The sequence below is a fragment of the Armigeres subalbatus genome, chromosome 2 (assembly GCF_024139115.2).
Source record: "Armigeres subalbatus isolate Guangzhou_Male chromosome 2, GZ_Asu_2, whole genome shotgun sequence".
NCBI classification, from domain to species: domain Eukaryota; kingdom Metazoa; phylum Arthropoda; class Insecta; order Diptera; family Culicidae; genus Armigeres; species Armigeres subalbatus.
The window spans coordinates 17,397,348-17,419,413 of NC_085140.1; the positions used below are offsets into that span (position 1 = coordinate 17,397,348).

Below are 22,066 nucleotides of genomic sequence, written 5' to 3' on the forward strand. Positions count from 1 at the left end.
CTACAGACGTGGGTGAAGGCAGACTGCAGATTATTTCGTAGTATTTACGTACATGCGGTCCAGTCGGGATTGTGCGTTGCGACTGACGTACGTGAACTCGGGATCTCGCGGACACAGCTTTTTCCACGCGTCATGCAGCTGCAGTTGTTGGATGGCTGTTTTGAGGGACGGGCTGGACGAGTCGTATGCACGCAGTACGCAGTTGAAATCACCAGCGAGGATGACATTTGCGGTGTGGTGACGGAGGTAGTAGGCCAGCGAGCCGTTGAAAAAATCTTCTCTGACCGCTCGCTGCGCAGGGCCGGAGGGTGCGTAAATGTTACAGATGGTCGTGTCGTGCACTCGCAGTGCGATCAATCGGCTATCCAGACTCTTCTGCACATGAGTGACCTAAATGTGCTCCTTCATCGCAACAGCTGTGCCTCTCCTCGTGTGGTCTACATTCGCGAAAACGACAAAGCCAGGCAAGGAAAGCTGTTCGTTCTCGACTTCCTGCAGACACACGATATCAAGACTTTGTTAAGTGCGTTAAGTTTCGTTTTGTTCGTGATGGTTCCGATGTTTATTGACACGAAGTTATAGGACGTGAGAGCCATTTATGATTTTTATTTCTCGTCCCGCTCGTCGTCTCCGTCGTCACATCGTTGTTTCTTACCGAGAGGACGACCTCGGCTCCGGCTACTTCTTGTCGATGTTGACGAATCATCCGTTTCGTTGCCGTCTGTTCGGCTTTGCGACCGAATCACGAATCAATCTGAAAATATTTTCTAATACCACCTTGGCGCAATGAAGAGCTGCGTGCCTGTTGTGTATGCAACAGTGAGTGGGGGCCCCCACTGGGAGGGGGACCGTTCGTGCGGTCCCTGCAGCTGGCTGACTTGCTGGTAGATTTTTTGACCCAGAAGGTTCGGTCTGACTCGCCGGCTTCGGTAGCTCGCGACAGAGCGCTGACCGACCGGTTTAGCGATCGGAGTTTTCGCACCGTCTGCGTTTTTCGGTGGTTGTCGTGGTCCAGCTTGCTTCGTCACGTTAGCGTAGCTCTTTTGGACCAGTAATTGCTCGTTTTGCACACAAGAAATGCCAGTGTGGGCCTGCTGTTTGCAGTATTTGCAAGAGGAAATCTGCCCCTTGTAGACGATGTACGCCTGTTGGTCATCGATCGTGACCCACGATTCGATGTTTCGTTGTATAACACGCAGAGAAATGTTTTTTAAACTCAATGATATTATGTATAAAAACAACAAAAATAATTGTTGTTCCCCGGCTAATAATTTTATTTGTTGAATTCAACAAAAAATCAGATTTGATTAGACGAAAAATATTGTTGTTTCTACAATGTTCCAAAACAGCACACAAAATAAAAATGGTTACAATGGTTACAATATATTTTTTTTGCTTGTACAAAAAATATTTTTAATTCAAAAAGAAAAATTTTTGCTTTCAACAATATTTTTCTTAAATTAAAAAAAAATAAATATTATAATCAAAAATTTATTTTTAATGTTATATAAAATGTCTTGTGATTATCAATTATTTTATTTTTGGGTATGTTTCGTGTGGAAAATAAAATCACAATAATTATATTTGTATTTTTTTCAAATATTTTCTCCACAAACTAGTTACACTGGATTGCAGTAGAAACAACAATGAAAATTTTTGAATTAAATATATTTCAGTTTTGATTTTAAAAATAAAATATTTGGGTTTAAAAAATATTTCAATAATTTTATTTTTTAGTTCAAAAAGGTAGATTTTCTCTGCGTGAAGCATACGGGCCGACCATATGCCGAGCGGGATTCCACCGAACTCGAAACCATCACCCCACGTTAATTCGCGCAGCGAGATCACTTCTCCGAACGCACTGAGGAACTCAATTATCTTCTCTTCGGAAATGTTTTCCGGCAAATCGTGCACTTTCACTTCCACACTTCCATCTTCGATGGTTATACTCTGCTTGTGCTTCTTCCCCACAATGTCCACTTCATGTTTTTCATCGTGATCGTCCACGATTTTCAGTGCGAGCGTCAGGTCTTTGACCTTGACGATCGCGCATTGTTCACCGCGATGGCACTGGAGTCTCTCTACGTCTTCTTTCTTCAGTCCTAGCACTGTGCGGCAAAAGCCATGCACCTTCTCGAATGACGGCTTCACTGGGAAGCGCGAGTAATCGATTCGAAAAGTGTTCTCTCGCCTCATCGCGATACACTAAAAGCGCGCGACGCGGCTCGGACAGATGAAAAGTAAACCACCGTTATTAATCGCTTGACGTTCGGAGAGCGCAATCGAAAACACGTCTGCTCGTCTCAGAAGTTGAGCGGTATCTGACTATTATTACAAAATGTTGAGAGTAAAAATCATGTTTGATCTCTTTATGCTTAGGGAGCATACACTAATTACACAAGAACTTATGGTGGCAAGAGGGGTCTGTCATTTTTGCATCGAGCAGGATTTCATGTTCATCTGGTTAGCTTGGATTATTTGTCGTCCATGTATGAATGGTTTCATTGGAAGCAAAAAGCCTTTTTTGACGGTGGTCTTAGAGTTAATTCGCAGTTCTTACTCTGCAATGACCGCAGGTGGCTACTAGACGGCCTTTCCGCAAATCTGAAACGTCCGTGAAAATGGTCGTTTTGTAGAGTTTGTCCTAGACCAACATTTTTTTCTAAACAATTTCTGTTAATGACCAGGGAGTTAGTCAATGCTCTTTACCGTATAGAGTTTTGGGGCCCTCCTTAGCCGTGCGGTAAGACGAGCGGCTACAAAGTGGCTGGGTTCGATTCCCGGTGCCGGTCTAGGCAATTTTCGGATTGGAAATTGTCTCGACTTCCCTGGGCATAAAAGTATCATCGTATTAGCCTCATGATATACGAATGCAAAAATGGTAACCTGGCTTAGAAACCTCGCAGTTAATAACTATGGAAGTGCTTAATGGACACTCAGTTGCGAGGCGGCTCTGTCCCAGTGTGGGGATGTAATACCAATAAGAAGAAGAAGAAGTCTCTCTCTCTCTCTCGAAAATAGCGATTTTCAAATTTGCTAAAATTGATTCGATAAATTCAAATTGTTTATATTTTTTAGATGAGTGTATGAGTAGAAAGCAATCTTTGTGATCCAACCACATTATATATTAATATTATTTTAACCATCGAGTAATTGTTGGTTGTAATCCACACAATATTAGATAGACCACCAGTCGACCTGACAATATTGCAATTCTGACGACCTGATCATATTGCAATTCTGGATTTCCGAGACGCCAAATTGTGTTTATATGTAGTCTTTGTTTCCAAAAAAATAATGGTTCTTATGAATGTTGTTACGAAAATCGTGGATTATTATTGCATTTTGGGGAACGATATAAAAAGCATAGGTTATTATTTTCGGAGATTTAATGCTTCGTATAACATCGGATATGTTTAGGAAAACGAGTAGCTTTGAGCGACATCAAACTCTCAGGTCAATAATCCAATACCGTGTCACTCCTGTTGTGTAGATTTGCTTCATTTGCATGCGTATAAATAGTTAGCAATGGTAGATATCTGCTGCGCCTCTGTTGATCACAAAAACAACGCTCAACAACGTTTGGTCATCAGTCCGTTGTAGGTTAATGTGCACTGTTTTAAAAAGCCCCCTCGCCTACAGCACTGTTCCCCGATCACCGTCACGCATCGATCATCGTCGTGTAACACCACTAACCTGGGGTATCCCAACATTTTTCTCTTCTTTTCCTCTCAACCGCACTATTTTGTTTGAAATCTCTCACATGTTTAGATTCGCTCGGAACTCAAAGGATTCAAGGAACTCAAATCTCCAACTTCACCAGCATCAGACAGTACAACAACGGCCACAACAGATGCACCCGGAGTACAAGGAACGACTCTTGCAACGGATACAGACGTTAAAGATAACATCCCGGATGGCTGTTCAACACCTCCGCATGACGACGATGCTGTGCCGGAAAGCTCTAAATCCGATGGTACCCCACTCAAGGATGAGCTGGACGAACCTATGGAAGAGGAGCAAGAGAAAACCTCCGAATCGGAATCGCTCAGCGAAGAAGAATCCTCACAATCTTCCAACAAGGCATTCTCGAGCTCTCCAATAACTGCAATGGTCGACTCTGATACGGCTCCAGAAACTCCAGTCCCTCCACCTACGGTTTCGACGCCCACTCCTACGCTTGCTACCACAACCGTCACTTCGGTTATATCCACCAACACTAATGTGGGAATGGCGCTTAAATCCATCAAAACCATTGACACCAGCACCTCCAAGATCATTGAAAAGGTCGTTGAGAAAACCTTCGAAAAGGACAAACCACCCGTCAACCCACCCAGCGGAAGCATATCCGGCCTTTCACATAAACCTCCATTAAAAACTTACGGAACGGCAGCGGCCATCATTGCAAATGCAGAGAACAATGCCGTTAAATATGCCGTCAGTACCATCATCCGAGAAACGGACGGTGACAAGCTCTTCCCCATAGGATCCGCAAATGCTGCCGCTAATCCATCTACCAGTCCTAACCCGGGGCCTGCACCGACTAAAGAAGTACCCCCTCCAGTGATCTCCAAAGCAGGGCCACATACGCTTCCCGAGGATAAACCCAACCCTACAGCGCCCACGCAGCGATCAAACAATCCTCCGATATCAACCACCAGCTCTACTACTGGAACAACCGCTACCGCTCAGCCCCCATCGAAAAGCACAAAGATGATCAACGTCCAGGATGAAATTGTAGCCACCGTAATCAACAAAACGGCCATTGCAGCTGCTACAACAGCCATCGCCGTTTCGGCAGCTGTTTCATCCACCATTCCTGGAAGCTTGGGCATTTCGCTTCCTTCAACATCAACAAACCCGAATCCCTCGATCACGACACCCGCTTCTTCAACTACTACCCTGGCGGCACTAAGAGCTGAAAAGAAGCTTACCGGAGATAAACGTATGGAGAAGGTCATTCCCGTTGGTAAACTGGGAGGAGCAAACCCTGTGCTTCCAACGGAAAAGAAGCTCTCCTCATCTACGCTAACTCCGGCACAGAACAAACTTCTCAGCAAAGAGGCACTGTCTATTAAATCCATTTTTGAATCTACGGCGACGAAGATCGAGAAAAATATTTCCGACGTTTACGAGTTTAAGGATGTTGAGTTTGAACCGGAAACGACGCCCAGCAGTGGAGCAACTCCGAGGAAGCATGTGTCGGAGGTTCCTCCGGCGGATGTCGTCAGTTCAATTCCATCTACGCTACCGTCGGAAGAAAAGAAGATTCTTGGTAAGAAAAATCTGGTAAGAAAACCAGAGATTCTTGGCTTAGCGGATAAGAAGACAAAGAAGATCTCGCCAATGAAGGAGACAGATAAGCTAAAGTTAGTCAGGCGGGAGAAAGAACGGGATTTGGAAAAGGAAAAACTTCTTCTGAATGAATTGGAAGGTGCTGCCGCCACCTTCAGCACTATAATGGTAACGCCGGAAAAATCCGCTTCCCATTTCGCCGGTTTCTCCATGCAGAAAGAATCGCACTCGTTCGATGTGTTTGGAAAATCTCCAAGCATGTCCAGTGTCTCACATCGAGACGATAAACCTGTTCTTGGGGAGGACCATAAACCTGAAGTTACAAAGCTGTCGGCCGTGACAAAGGGAATTTTTACTCCAGTCATGTCTCCTACTGGACCCGATCCTGGTAGTGAAATTGTCAAGAGCCCCTCTAAAATGGATGAGAAAATCAAAGAGGAACCCACTCTTGAAAATTGTAAAAAATATTTCAATGACATGAACTTTGATTTCGATACTCCTAAGACGGAGAAGCCGCCGTCTATTGCCGATAAAGTGTTGAAGGCATTAGGCCAACAAACACAAGTACATGTCAGTTCTGTCAAATCTGATTTCCCCAAGTACAGCATTCCAACTGTTCACCATAAACATCCCTTATTGGTTCCCATTGAGCCTGTGAGCAGTACTTCGACGGTCATAACGACTCCTGTGAAGGTAGAGCCATCAACCTTTGCTTCCATACTTCCCCTAAAATCGCATCACACACAACCCCCTAAGATCGAAATTCCTACATTGACGTTCAAAAAGGAAGTTGAACTACATAAACCATCGGTACCCATCCTGTCTGTCAAGGCACCTCCGACATTCTCCAGTAGTTCAGACATCCTTCCTCCAACAACCTGTACCAAGAGCCAGGATCTCACCGAATCGATCAAAAAGCTGGAAACATCAAATCTGGTTCAGGCGGAATCATCCCGTTTCACCCACCACGATGAGGACAGTACCGACAGCAATGATTCCGAGCATCGACTCGTGATCGAAGATCCGGAAGCAATCGATCCAACCCAGCAGACCGACTTCGAGAAGCTCATCAAAGTGGAAGTCGAAGAGAGACCCACAATGCTTTCTCATGTCGATATACACTCAGCGGCTTCAGCCGCAGCGGTGGCAGCCGTTGCATGCAAAGAAAAGCTTGTCTACAAAGCAGAACCCCATCATGACATCAAAGAGGAAATTCCGCCACTTTACGGTCTCAGCGGTCAAATAGACACCAAGAAGGGTAAGCAGCCAAGTATTCTCGAAACCATAATCCAAAGTGAGCTGAACACCGTTGTCAAATGTGGCGGCATGGGTTCGCACAGTTTCCTTAAAATCAAGGATCATCATGATTCCTTCGCGCAAAACGAGCTGGAACGACTTCGACGCGAAGAACTACTCCAGCAGCAACAACAGTCATCACACACTCAACCGAATCCTTCACTCGCAGCTCCCCTTTCAGAAACCACGACATCGACGGTAATAAATGCACCTGCTGCGACGACAACCGATAAACAGCAGCAATCCAACAATAGTGAATCTCTCTCGATGCTTCTATGCGAGGAAACGATACCCGGTTCACCGGCTCCGGTTTGTGGAGTCTCGTCGGCCGCCGCCCAAAAAGAATCCACCAAGGTGTACGCCGAAACGGTAACATCGTTCCTGCCACCGCAGAACGTAGCCTCCGATCTGAAGCCAGTACCGATGGATTTGGAACCGACGGCGGATCCCCTGGCGACGACACCGGTAGCCGGCCGGAAAGCAACGGCAGTCGATCCGACTGACACACCCAACAGCTCACCCCGCGATTCGATTAGCCAGGACGAAAGTAAGTTTGATTAGTTGTAGTTTGAAGGAAATAATTTTATTACTAACTTGTTTTGTCATGCAGATCAAGAGCATGAAGCGTCCCCGAACAAGAAGCGGAGACAGCGGAAAACCAGTGAGGAGCCTACCAACAAACGAAGGAGAACAGCGGGGGCTTCTACTAGCTACAGTAGAGGAAGTCATCGAGCAATGGGCGGTAACAATGGTAAGAGTTGTAGCACATTCAATTGTCACCCTCTTTTGAAAAGTTCGATCTACATTAAGAACTCGTTAATTGATTGCGTACATGCACATACATCTCTCAAATAAAAATCGACTTCACTGCCTCCTAGGCGTTAGTCATCAGTCTGGGCAATATGGGCCACCGGAAATCGTTCCGAAAAGCGCTGAAAAGCTTAAGAAATATGAAATAACTTATACTAGAAAGTGTTACCTTTCATATAACGTCGATGAATGATGAAAAATGCGTTTAGAAATTGTTGGAATGCACTATTGAAAATGTGTTGTTTTTAATGTGTGTTCCCGACTATACGGGGCAATATGGGCCACCATTGGGGGCAGTATGGGCCACCCATCCAAAACGTTCTTTTGGGAGAGAAAAGTGTCGTAATGTGGATTAATATGATATTCCTAAAATAATTTAGTGTATTACAGCACTAAGGATACTGGTCGTAAGAACATCATACGTTTCTCTTTTGAAATTTCGCCACAAGAAAATGTATTGATTTTCATACGATTCTCTAATGGAATGCATTTCATACGACAATCTTATGAAATATTTTCAGTTTGTTCAAAAAAAGTGTAACCTGGTTTCGAACCATGGACGTCGTGGTTAGGACGCGTGCGTTCACACCACACGTTCACCGACGCTTCGAGAAACTGTCTCGTTGGATACCCAATAAAGAGTTAGAATTGATCGAAAAAAGATCCTACGATTTTCATAGTTCAATTCGTATGAAACATTCTCATAAGTTTGGTCGTATGAAAATCTTGCGGCCAGTATCCTCAGTGAGAGAAAATGAGATTAATAAGCCGCACATCAGCGGATCGAACCGATTTGCCACTCTCACCGTTTGCACAGGCACATTTCAATTGGTGTATGGTCATTTTTTCTGTTCCGATCGCAGTGATACGATATTGTTATTTATCCGGCAACTGAAATTTGAACTTATTCGCATATTAGTGCCCAATATGTTGCTCTGTGCAGGTATGTCCATATTGCCCCATAGAGAGCGGTTTTGAAAAAAAAAAAATGATTTGTATTTTACCCAGTTTGTGTTGAAACCTTTTTTTTATAAACTTCAAATCTTATAATAATTCTCCCTATGCAGCGAAAATTTACATTTTCAACTGTAATTAATGATTTGAGTGTATTACATACTTCTACGTGAAGTTAAACGATTTACAATGATATGGAAATGCTAATATCATTTCCAAACTTAGACGTACATATTCATGATAGAATTAGAGGCGAAAGTATAGAATTCAAAACGACTCGCTCGCAGTTCTTACAAGGGGGAATTCTTTCGGGATTTTCTCTAGGAATTATTTCAAAAATTCCTTCAGGCTCTCCTTCGAAAATATCTTCAAAATAAATCTAGAAATAATTTAGAAAGTTTCTCCAATGATTCCTTCCTCATCTAGGTATTTCTTTAGAATTACCTTACGGCATTCTTTCGGATTTTCTACCAAGAGTTCCAAAATTCCATCAGATTTTATCAGATATTCCTTCCTTTTCAGTGAAAAGTTCCTACGGATATTCTTTTTTGCCTTTTTCGTGCAACAAAGTTGTACCGAAAGGCTATCATTTCACTACGAAAACGAACTTTTTATAGAAGCCTCGGAGACCCATAGTGTTATATACCAATCGACTCCGCTTGATGGGCTGAGCACATGTCTGTCTGTCCGTGTGTATGTATGTGTGTATGTGTGTGCACAAAAGCTAAGAAAAACATTAGACAACTTTTCATATAGTAATCCTGATCCGATTTCTTTGCAACAAGTTTCATTCGACAGAGGACAAAGCCCAGTTGATCACTATTGAATTTGATAACGATCGAACAATGCGTTTAAAAGTTATAAAGAAAATACATAGAACCATATTAGCACCATATAAGGTTGGTGTCTTGGCTAAATGCGAGAAAGGTAGTATCACTTCTTGGTGGATTAAGTTGGGTTTTTTAAATCCTAGTAGTATGTTTATGGAATTTCTGAAGAAATTACGGAAAGACTTTTCAAAAGGATTCTTCTAGAGACTTCTAGAGAAGCTTTGGAAGGAATTCCTAAAAGAGTTTCAGAAGGAATTCTTGAAGGCATATTTGATGGATTTCCTGGAGGAATTTCCTGAAGAATTACTGGAAAAGTTTATATATAAGTTTGTATTTAATTTCTTCTGGAATTCTTTCTAAATTTCCTTATGGATTTTTTTTTCGGGATTTCCTAGAATTATTGAAGGAATTTCCGGAGGAAATTTTGGATTAATTTTCGGGAAAAAGGTTTTTCTGAATTTTCTAAAAGAACGGAATTGCCAACGGAATAGAATTGATGTACGAGTTTCCAGTGGAATATCTGGAGGAACTCTCGGCAGAATTTCAGAAATAATTTCCGAAGGATTTTTTGATAGAGTTTCTAAAATAATTTTAGACGGAATTCCTAAAGATATTTCCGAATGATTTTTTCTTTGAGGTTTTTTTTAACCCTTTCCCGCCCACGACTTTTTTCAAAGATTTCAATAGAAATAGAATAGAAATGTCATCTATGAAAAAATGCTAGAACAAAAGTTATTTGGTATAAGGTACCCCGGGGCAAGTGAAAATACGGGGTAAGTGGGTACTAAGGCTGCCGATTAATCCATGAACGTTTTTAATGGTAACTATGTTCTAGAAAGATGAAGCAGAACTATCAACGAATTCACCTGACACAAACATATTTGGAATAAAGACCATTAGCGGCACCATACTAATGGTATTGTTTTATCATGAGTTTAAACTACAGGCAAAAGCTATTACTTTTATTTTAATTCAATGGATTTCCAACAAAATAGTCGTTTCTAAATTCATCATTGATGTGGAAAGTGAATATTTTGAGCAATTGAATAATTGTGTGATATCGAAAACGATTTAAAAGTTTTGATCAAAGCCAGAATCTGCAATTTTCACTTGCCCTTGAGTTTTAACATAGATGGGGCAAGTGGGACATATTTGAACAACATTCTCGATAGAGCCATTTTACCTGTTTTAGATTGTTGTCTAGTTAAAAATAACTTCGACAATCATATATCATGTGGATCTGAATCAAATGCAGTGGATATATTTATTTTCGTTGTTAAGAAGTAGTGTACAGTTGATTTACCAAATGTGTATTTTACTTTCTGAAAATTATCTCCCTCATGGAAAAGAGCAATGCTTATAACTATGTGAAATTTTCCATTTACAGTGCAAATAATCTATTTATTTTACAATAGATCAATAGGTTTTGTCTTGTGTTTTGTTATTTTTAAACTTCGCATCAGATTTTTAGATAAATAAAGTGCTTAGGACATAAATTGGCCATTTTGTTCTATTACAAATTTACAACACTGCGCATCGCCTGAATAAAAACGTTTCTTTCGAGGTTCTAATTTATGTAATAATTTGTGTTCTAAACAGGTAAACATTCATTCGAATGGTGAACAAAGATTTGTTCATCTTTTCCATCTAACACATTTGGTAAGAAAGTAAGCTAATAGCTAATGGAAAGCCAGTCAATAGCCAATTAAACAGTGAATCGACTTTTTTTTTTACATCTGCTAACATTGTAAACCCTTTCTTTTTGCAAAAACCAAAGTCTGACAAGCAATAAACCTCCATCCATGATCTGATATACTACGACTCAGAAACTACATGAACATTTTATCTACATTCTTCATATTAGTTTCGTTCGACAGTATAAAGCAGAAAAGGTCCCACTTGCCCCGTTTGAAGGGGTAAGTGGGTCCCACAGGTAAATTTATTTCTGTCACTACCAATATTTTTTGTAACTGAATAAATGGCTTACAACACGTCCACACTTCAACAACGGAAGCATATAATGATGTATTCGTGGTTAATGTCCTGAAATACCCTGTTTTCTTAGTATGCGTAAACAATTTTGTTGAACTAGCGTTTTTTTAGGTCCCACTTGCCCCGGGGTACCTTACTTACCCTATTTGAAAAAAAAAATGATTTCATTTTTGAAGGATTTTTCAAAGAAATCCGTAGAACAATTTTTGAAGAAATACCTGGAGGAACTTCCGATGGAATTACTGAAAGATTTTTCGATTGAACGGCTGAAGCAATTTCTAGATGTATTTGCTATGGAAATCCTGGAGGTAACTGTTGATGAGTTTCGGATACTGCGGAAAAATCGAGAAAGGACGCGCGATTACTAACGAAACACGACGTTTAATAAAAGAAACTAGAGGTTATATTTTTTTATGTTTTGCCTTTCTCGTACAACAAAGTTGTACCAGAAGGCTATAATTTCACTCCAAAAGCCAAATTTTGATAGAAGGCTCGGAGACCCATAGTGTTATATACCAATCGACTTAGCTCGAAAAACTGAGCACATGTCTGACTGTGTGTGTGTGTGTGTGTGTGTAGCCCCGGGAATTTTTTATTGTTAAACACGTTTCATATAGAAGGACTTGACCGATTCGAGTGCAACTAGTTTCATTCGACTTTCCTAGTTGGACACTATTGTTTTTGTTTGCTAATAACTCATTCGATTTGAATAATATTTCTATTTTTCTTTTAACAAATACGCTGTTTACATGCACACTTTAAGTCATTAATCAATTTAGCCATGACGCAATCCATTACTCTCATAATAATTGCTTAAAAATTACTCAATTATTGAGTAATTTATAAGCAGCGTGATAGAGTTGCATCAAATATTTTAACCGCCAAGATGTAGGCAATTAGCACAGCATTTACAACATTAATTCGAATCCAACATATCGAATCGAGAAAGGCATAATCACCACTTGGGGATAAATTTGGGTTTTTTCTTTGCTGGTCGAGGAAAAAAATATAATCGAACATATTCCTGCCCCTGGAGGCACTTGGCTCAATCACCAAGCAGAGAGCAGATCTTATTAATTAAACGCTGGAACTCTACCTGGCCACGGCGAAGCGTCACCGTGCGAACTCCACTTTCCTTGTCAGGATGTACCGCTATAATGCTAGCTACCCGAGCAGCAGAAATTGGCCGAATAATACTTAATTCTGTTATTGATACCATACTCTGTTGCGAACTGGCCCTGCATAAGAAATAAAATACCAAAGGAATAATACCAAAAACTAATATGCACAATACTTAAGCCATAACAAACGCAGTTATTAAATTGAATTTCAATACCAAATGCATAATCAATTATTATTCGTTTGGTATTGAAATACTGAAACAAATTCCTTCGACGTCCTAACGACGTCCTAATTCCTTCGACGGTGGAGCGGACGTCCTAACGTCCCAAACTAGCTCGCCTCGTTGGGGTTTCTCAGGGTCGGTTTGAACCTGATTAGGGGACACACAGAGACAAAGGTGGAGCAGCGGACAACCACAATGAGCCAAGACAATCCCATGCAGTTCAGGACTAGTAGTTCAAATGAAGGAACATAATTGTTACATTTTATTTAATTTCATTTAATTTTTATATTAGAATTGGTCGGGGTTCAGCCAAAACGCACCAAGCGCCAACGAAAAATTACCCATTTTTCTGACCAAACTTTCGTTTAGCAGATTTAATTGATCCCAAATCGTATCGGATATCCCTCAATCCAATAAATGAGAATATCCTATTGCAAATGTACGCTTGAATTGATATGAAACGATTTCCGTTTTCCTTGTACGAACAAAGTATCACAAGTCAGTCAAAAAGCCGCTTGGTGCGTTTTGGCTGAACCCCGACCAATTAGTAGTTAGTTCGGGTTAGTAAGAATCGTTGCGGCCGTTTACAAATGTGAGCTCATACCTTGGATGTTTGGCGCGGATCCGCCGGCGAGATGATGGGAAGCGATGATCTGGTCCATTCCGGCGTTGGTAGAGGTATGCCTGATTGCCTGATTCTCCAGGTTGCTTGGTGCCCCATGAGGGGGGGGGTCGGATTCGGCCGGGGAAGGGCTGCAAATTTGGCTTTCGTGGCGCCCCAAGGACGCCAGGACGCCGTGGAAGAGCTGGATCTCCGGGTCGCTTTGCGCCCTGTCCACGATGATACTGGGACTGTCGTAGGGTTCACGCCGGAACTAGTTCCCACTGGGGTGACAGGATGTGCCCGTCCGATGCGGAGCTCCGCCGTCGGCTCGAGAAAGGGGTTTCTTTACTCCGGCGATTTTACGAGCGGCCGGGCTGGAGATGAGTATTCCAAAATGGACGAATGGACGGTGTTCGTCCTCGAAGAGGTTCGTTCCGTGATGGGCCCGAAAGACCACGTGGCTAAGTGCGTAGCAGCGGCTCACTTCTTGGTGTTCGTACGCTGGATTCCGCCTTTTTGGGTACTTCATGCGTAGTCTCACAATTTTTTGGGTTTTCTTAATTAGTTGAGGGTTATATGCATGGGTGTCTCATTGTTGACGCATTCGGTAACAATACCTAAGCAAGTTATGCCTCAAGTATTCTGCATATAATTTTTTGGTACTTTACCTCTTATGCAAGACTAGTTCATACCAATTTCTGTTATCGAGGTCGTCGCTCCTGCTCGGGCGCGAGGAAGATTGTCGTTTTCACCGCCACCAGCTACCCTATTTCGACGTTTGCTTGCGAGCTTGTTCACTTATTACGCGATGGCAGAGTTGACAAGTATTCATCACGCCCAGAGGTGCATCCACGTTCAGAGTCGTGGGTAGGACAAATTGGTAATACCGATTTGGGCACGATTCCTGATATTAGCATTAGCACTAGACGATTCGCACAAATTCGAATTTGTTACAAGTTACAAGCCTAGAATATTGTTTGTGAATTGCATTATTTCATACCGTTCACAAATGATTTGGGACTAATCGCTATCTCTTAGATGAAAAAGGCACTTTGCAATAGTCGATATCGGCCCTGGTCACGGTCACGTTCTTACGAATGCTGGAGAGGGATCGTATACTAATTAAGTAAGAACTTATGGTGAGAGAAAGGCCGGCCATTTTCTTACGCTCCATCCTCCATATAAATAAAAATTAATTTGTATGGGAAAAATCTTACATGGGAGAGGAGGGTTGAAAAACTCAAAAAATATGCTCACGTAATTAGTGTACGGCCCCACAAGAAAGGAATAGTTAGTTGGACAGCTTACTAAGGATGGCGCAGAGAACTCTACGACTTCTCATAGGTCCCACGGGAGGTTAGTCTGGAAGGTACAACACTAGGATTCGTTTTAGTAGACGTGATTTCCATAAGCAATTCTAAAAATAATCTGGATTTGAGAAAATCTTTGTGGACAGAATACTCACATAATTTGAGAAAATTTCTTCAATTTTGTGGACAAATATCCCTTTTTAAAATGGTTTATGATTTTCCAAGAAGCATGACATACATCTTGGAATCCTTATGGTCAGGGCCGGATTTATGGGAGGGCCGGGAGGGCCGTGGCCCCGGGCCCCCACAAATATTATGTACCAAAACCAACATTTTTTGTAAATTTTGGGGCCCCTACATACCGCCGGCCCCGGGGCCCCCTTCCGGCTAAATCCGGCCCGTTATGGTTATCGAATATCTTTATAAGGTATCAGCAGAAACCATAGATCACAGAAATTTGTATAAATCTTTAATGGTTTAATTAAATTAATACTAACTGTTTGGATTTTTTTAAATTAATTTCCAGAAATGGTTATGGATCTGATGATTCATAGCGATCTGCCAAGAAATCGTATGACTGTCAAATAATATTTTTGGGATGCTCAGAATCATCTATGGTTCAAATTTCAAGCGGGATTTGGGATGTTTGTGGTTCCTCAGATTTCATTCAATCTTTTGAGGTTTGTAGAACCAACAATTCCATTTAAACGTGCTAAATAACATCTTACTTACTTACTTACTTATGGATCCTAAATAACATCACATCTAAAAAAATCGGATTTGGTGATTTTAACCACTTTTTTTCACCTCGGGAAAACCAAGAATATTTTCGGTTCGAGCATGTAGTAGTTTGCCAATTACTCATTCCAATGGCTTAGTATGTTGTCGGATCGGCTGCATTCCGAAATATATATATTTTTTTCCTGTTCGGGTGTGCCACTGCGACCTGTTATTAGATCTATTGTAGCGTTACTCGTATCCTTAGTGTTAAAGTGCATGTCGAATTACTTCATTACTATTGATTAGCAATGCAGTATCGGTTTCGATACAGTTGTTGTTTTGTTTCCTCAAGAGCACCATGACAAGGTCCCGCTATTTAGACCCTTCACAGAGAGCAATCCCATTGAAGGCGCGCCCCTTATCAATAGGAAATCAATCCTTTCTTGAGAAAACAGAACAGTGATACTGTTTTTGGCCATGCATCGGAGCCCTAGCCACATCCTTGTCTTGCTTCTAGAATATCACCAGTAAACAATGAAAACCCGGGATTTAGCTCTGTCTACAAGACCATTTCAAGCAAGAGAATTTGTTCAGTAATAAGAACTTCCGTGTGTTCCTCCCACTACCATTTTCACCAGTTCATGAAGAGTTAGTACGTATTTAAACCCCTAACTCGATTTTTCAAGCAGTCAGTTCAGCCTATGACCGGGTACCGAGGTTTTTTAACTAATTGCTTGAAAAGTTGTTTCCGCTGTATACAGTCTAGCCTCAAACAAGAGGAATTCGAGTCTTTCAACTGTCTGCAAGGTTACATTAATTATGTTTTATTTCTGAGACTGCTGTTGGTAGCGGGGACTAAATACGATGAATCCTTAATTACCACAACTTATTGCCCTAGCTAGAAAAATGGATTAAGCTAGGGCTCTGTTTGGTAGATCTCCCAACTAACATTTAATGTCTTTATTAAACCATTTAGTAATATAATTCGCTTCAATGGCGCTTATTCAGATTTTTTAAATCTGTTAAATAAGTTTTATGCAGCCACTGAATTCATTTTGATTAAATATTATTTGAGAGGAGAGTAAATTTCGGAGTTTATTTAATGTTTTTTTTTTTTGTGAAAACTCAAATATCAATTTTGTCAATTTTGTTGCTACCTAGATTCGAACTCCTGATCTCCTGATTCAATGGCCGCTGCTTTGTCATCACCGTCATTTTGACATATGTAAATAACAAAGAAAATTATGGATGTGCTTCTTCGCATACCCTATAGGTTGTTTTACTAACGCAATTTTTAGATTCATGCTGTATAAACGTTAGGAAGAGGCCTACATGCACATAAGCTTAAAAAGTATGCTTTCAGCATTATTTCAACCATTATTCAAACATCTGTCAGCATGTTCTGTGCGCTAACTTTTATGCATCATCAATCGCTGAAATTGTTTTTAGGCAACATTTTCTCGATCTGTATAGATGCTACTCTGCTGCTAATCGTTTAACAGTAGCCGTCAACAGCAATATAGCCTCTAAATGGCTTGTTTTCTTACACTATCTGCTAGCATTAATGACAGCGCTTTGTCAGTTGCTATAAGAGCAGGTGAATACCTTTGTAGCTGCATTACAGAAATCAATAGTTCATACACAGCTCCGGCAACAAAAATCAAATGTAAACATTGCGGTTTTGACGTTCCATACTGATAAGCTATTAAAAGAAGCAGTATAAGGTTTACTTAAACGTTGTGTAATCTTCAAAGATACAGAAGTTGCCTAAAAGCTTCGTTAGTTCATTTATAGCGCCATTACGCTACATTGTTAGTGCTATAACAACAGCGAAAACATTTTCATTGTGAATGCTACCCACCGTAATATACACACTTAAATCATTTCACAGATTTCGGTGAATTTTGCTTCAATTCACCAAAATCTCAACAGCAGATTTGTTCGGTAATTATTTCACCGATTTCTGCGATATTTTCCTTTGTTCAACTGTCAAAACTACCAAAAAATCTGTAAAATTTTTACCGAACAGTTCTGCTGTTGAGATTTCGGTGAAATTTCACAGAAATCTGCGATTTATTTTAAGTGTGTAGGAAGTTGCTAACAAGCAACTTAATTACATACATGAGCTCTTAACCGTTAAGCTTTTGCTAATTCAGACAGAGCTGTTTTATGACTATATGAAAGCTGCATAAACGATAAAAGATGAAATATATTCGGCACAAACTAACTAGCTGATAGATATTTGGGTAATAGTCGAGTTGAAGTTTAAGGGATTATTTGCAGAGGCTTTTCTTTTATTCAGCATTGGCTGCTTTCATTCAAATATTATACAGCCAAAGGCTAGAAGTTGAAGCTTTTAGCACCAAAATTGTTAGTTGGGCTTACACCGCAACACACTACGTCAAAGTGATCTACCGTGTTACGGGAAATTCTGGACTTTTCCGAAATATATAGTATGGTGAATTTTTAGTGCATCTTAGCCTAAAACTTAGTTGTTTGAATTTTATAATGGGCTTAAAGCACTAGTTGTAGTATTTTAAATTAAATAATTGAAATTATGTTATTATTTAGTATACAATACTGTAACTAACGCTTTAACTCCTTTATTAGCGAAATAAAAACAGCAATTTGCTAGGCCGAGCGGTAGACCGTCACAATAGAAGTCCGCAATACAACACATTTTTGGAATTTTCCCTTTTGAATGAATTATTGAATGAACTATTGGAACCCAAATTATTAAATGATAATAAAAAACATAGTTTCAGACATAAAGTACCATAACACAACATAAACAATTAGTAGTGTATTTCTTTAGGATCCCAGAAATCTCTATGATTATTTATTGTTCAGACTCTGATTAACTTTGAAATCACCTTTCGCCAACACAAAAATTCTTGTCAACCAATGACTTCATATGTTCTTTCCATAATATGGGTAGGACAATGCTTTGATTGTCCAGCCCAGGAAAGCTCATGCGTAGGACATGTCCTACTTATCCCACCCACTCCCGGCACCACTGATCACGCCAACGAAGCCAGATATCAGTTGTATGTCTTTGCAATTGTTGGTACTTGTCCAAACGGTTCTCGGGAATATGGTGAACACCAGGCTCGGGAATCAGATTTAAAGCCTGCCCAATAATGAAGTGCCCCAGAGTTAAGGCTTCAGTGCTATCAGGAGACTTTGAAACAGCACAGAGTGGCCTTGAGTTGAGGCAAGCCTCGGTTTGGCACAAAACGGTCATCAGTTCCTCAAAGGTAAGAGATGCCTTGCCAATGGCAGCTCGCAGATGCTTCTTGGTACTTCTCATCGCCGCTTCCCAAATACCTTCTTTGTGCGGCGAGAATGGAGTGATAAAGTTCCATGCAATACCCATGTTTGCAAGAAATCGTCCAATTGCTTCATTGTGTAATCCTGATTGCAGCAACTCGTAGACCTCCTTTAACTTCTTGCTGTATTCGATGTCAGAATAAGCATTCAGCTGACTGTCAGCACCGACAAAGTTCGTGCCGTTGTCTGACCACATCTCGTTGCACAAGCCACGCCGTGATACAAACCTTTTCAAAGCGTTGAGAAACGTGTTGGTTGAAAGATCTCCTGCTGCTTCGACGACAGGCATATGAAAACGGCTATGTATCCCTTATTAGTTTTTGCTCCACGAAGGTTGTTTGATTTGACCAGGATTGGCCCTGCGTAGTCCACACCAACGTGCGTGAACGCTCTTGTTACTGCTGTTGTACGAACCGATGGAAGGTTTCCCATTAGCTGAGTTGCTGTATGTCTCTTGAGACGGTTACAACGGACACAGTTTTCAATCACCTGCCGTATTATCCAGAAGCGTTGATTCAAGGATGCAATCAGTAAGCTAGTGCCGCAGTTAAGATTTTCAAGATAACCCTTCTCGATTCTAAGTGCAGTGTAGCGATACAGCTTCGGTAAGATGATCGGATGCTTCATGCCGTAAAAGGTAGCTCAGCTTTGAAACCTGCCACCAACTCGCAAAATACCGTTTCCATCGATGAATGGATACAAACACTTCAGTCTGCTTTTTCGAGAAACCTCCAAACCTTGCTTGAAACTCGTTGTCAAAAACTTGAGTGCCAAGTCCGCTGCATTTGGCTCCTCTGCGGTTAAAAACTGCTTGAGCATCACATTCCGCCTCCTGGCTTACTTTATTATTTATTGAAACGTCTTCGATGGTATCGCACAGACAAAAAATTAGACTACATTCTTAATCCCAGTTTTGAAACAATGCTTAGAAATATTAAAATCAAACATATCACACACAACGTTGAAATTTCTGAAACAGGAACTTAAAGGGCTGTTATACCTATAATTTGTCAAGTGCATGGGGACAGTGATGAGTGAAGCGTGCCGTAACCTACGACTAGGAGCGATGAGTTGGGTCTCCGAGAGAAGATCCGAGCAATATATGTATCCTTTGAGGATGTCATGGACCAATAATCTTTTTAGTTTCAATCGTCTTCTTGACAAAAGTTCAAGATCCACCAGCTGACAGCGAGCAGGATAGTCTGGTAAATTTGTGGGGTCATTCCACGGTGAGTGACGAAGTGCAAAACGGATGAATGATTTTTGAATACGTTCAATACGAATGACTTGCGAAGTGTGGTAAGGATCCCAAACAGGGGCAGCATACTCAAGAATGCTACGCACGAGGACGCAGTACAGTGACTTCAATCCGTATGTCTGTAAACTGCGATGCATTACGACGAATAAATCCGAGAACTGCCCAAGCTTTATCAGTAATAATACAAATATGCACATTGAAACGCAGTCTAGAATCTATTACGACTCCCAAGTCTCGGATTGAAGCGACACGGTCCAGTTCCATTCCATCGATGGTATAGGCGAAAGTAGTTGAAGATAGGCATCGGCAGAAAGTGAACCCCTTGCACTTCTTGATGTTAACGCACATCCCATTTTCATCGCACCAACGGAGAAGTTCTTCAATGTCCGTCTGCAGAGCAACGCAGTCTAGTAATGATTTGATCACTCTGAAGTTTTTTAGATCGTCGGCAAACAGTAGCTTTGCAGACGAGATTCGAAGGCTTAGGTCGTTTATGTAGAGAACTAAAATTAAAGGCCCTAGCACACTGCCTTGCGGAACACCCGAAGGAATGTCGAAGGCCTCGGATCGGGAAGAGTTTGTTTCAACGTAAGCTTTTCTGCCAGTCAAATAGGATAAAATTCAGTCCGCTACCCAGTCTGGAAGCCCATGTGTCGCGACTTATTTGACGGCATGATGATGTGGTATGCAGTCGAACGCTTTCGATAAGTCGAAGTAAATCGAATCCACCTGATTTCGCTGTTCGATTTCACGGAACAGCACGTTAGAGTAACATAACAGGTTGGTCGTAGTAGTGCGACGTGGAACGACGTTCTGATATTACATGTTTAGTTGCTGATAATATGACTTTGTGGATCATATATTCAAAGAGTTTGCCAAGACAACATAGTATCGATATACCGCGGTAGTTTTCAACATTACGCCCTGGGTGCTGCGGATAGAGCCGCTTTTATGCGCTCAAGCGAGTAGAGGGATATTTTGAAATCACTCCCATAAACAAAATTATTTTGCAGTTACTTGGCTGTCATACATTTCCCGCTCTTCAAATTTCTGTTTCCACTTTACCTGAGGGCGCACAAATGCGCTAGACTCTACATGACTTTACGATTATTTACATACATTCATGCTCCAATCAGCTGCTGAATCTCAAGAAATTTCGCAACAAGTGCTTTTTAGTTGCATTCCTACTAATTTTCCACTCTAAATATAATGTGAGAATATGTGTTACAAAGAACACAAAACTCAAACAAAGTTTAGTCTTATTTTTTCCCCAAATAATAACAATACTTCTCAATATTAGATCAGAAACGAACAATTTTCAATGTTTGGCTCCGGCACAATAGAAAGTTTTGGTTTCAGTTTGACAATCAAATCGATTCTATCCGCACCATCCAGATTGCGCCTACTTCCTGATTTGTGAACAGGGATCATTTTTGCAGTTTTCCATTATTCCGGGAACGTATTGTCTTTCAAGAGGGTGCTTGGTGGCCTTGTGTCACTGCTTCTGCCTCATAAGCAGGAGATTAAGGGTTTGATCACCGGCCCTTTCCAATTTTCCTATTAGATAATTTCGTTAATCATATTACTCAATCTCTTTGCAAATCAAATTCTCATTGCTAGCAAGTATGATTCTAAATATAGAATTGTTATAAAAAGCTGCCTGTTACTTAGTAGCAGTAAATAAAATGTAAAAATAGATTGGTATTCATTTGTACCCGCATACGAATGCTATATACGGTCGCTATGCTCGTGCAGGCCTCATACAAGTAAGAATGTGTGAGGTTGATGTGCGGGTAGCGATGGTGTAATGAGACGTGTGCGTGGTATTAGAATCCAATAGCATTCAAATTCTAATTGGAAAAAAATGAATCCCATTAGAATTCACTTTAATACTTTCTCATTACTCTAGTACTTCTAATTCTCATTCATATATTCCTATCCCATAGATCGCATCACTTACCAAAGTGAATCCAGATAATATATCCCTTCATACTAACACAATATCCCATCCTAAGACTATCGTGGAGATGCAGAGGTATACTCGGTCTCTAGTAGCAACGAGAGTTGAACTAATAATCCTTCCTTCCCTTGATGACCGTAAGGACGTGGCCGGCGCCGTAATTGATTTAGTAAAATGCATTGAATTTCCGAAATTTGCACATTGAGAATGATAGCTAAACCCAAGCTCCATTCAATTGGTTCCCTGTGCAATTTCGCAAGTTCTAATCAATCACGGAGTAGCAACTACGAATTGTACGGTTATCCTGCTCATGCTCATGCTCATTCCGGGAACGTATTGTCTTTCATAGATTGATTGAAAAG

The 22,066-nt window shown here is 40.9% G+C and overlaps 2 protein-coding genes across 7 annotated transcripts in view; one reads left to right on the plus strand and one right to left on the minus strand.

The window, feature by feature from the left end:
* Positions 1–22,066, plus strand: part of LOC134217993 (AT-rich interactive domain-containing protein 4B) — a 53,015-nt gene that overhangs the window by 24,106 nt on the left and 6,843 nt on the right. For 4 of the 6 annotated variants that reach the window (XM_062696867.1, XM_062696868.1, XM_062696869.1 and 1 more), the window contains exons 5-6: positions 3,772–7,138; positions 7,202–7,342. In XM_062696867.1, the coding sequence (XP_062552851.1) occupies positions 3,772–7,138; positions 7,202–7,342 (3,508 nt within the window). The remainder of the gene's footprint in view (positions 1–3,771; positions 7,139–7,201; positions 7,343–22,066) is intronic. The other 2 variants (XM_062696871.1, XM_062696872.1) reach the window with 1 other exon arrangement.
* LOC134217995 (ATP-dependent RNA helicase DDX54) overlaps positions 1–22,066 on the minus strand; it is a 130,002-nt gene that overhangs the window by 16,098 nt on the left and 91,838 nt on the right. The window lies entirely within an intron of this gene.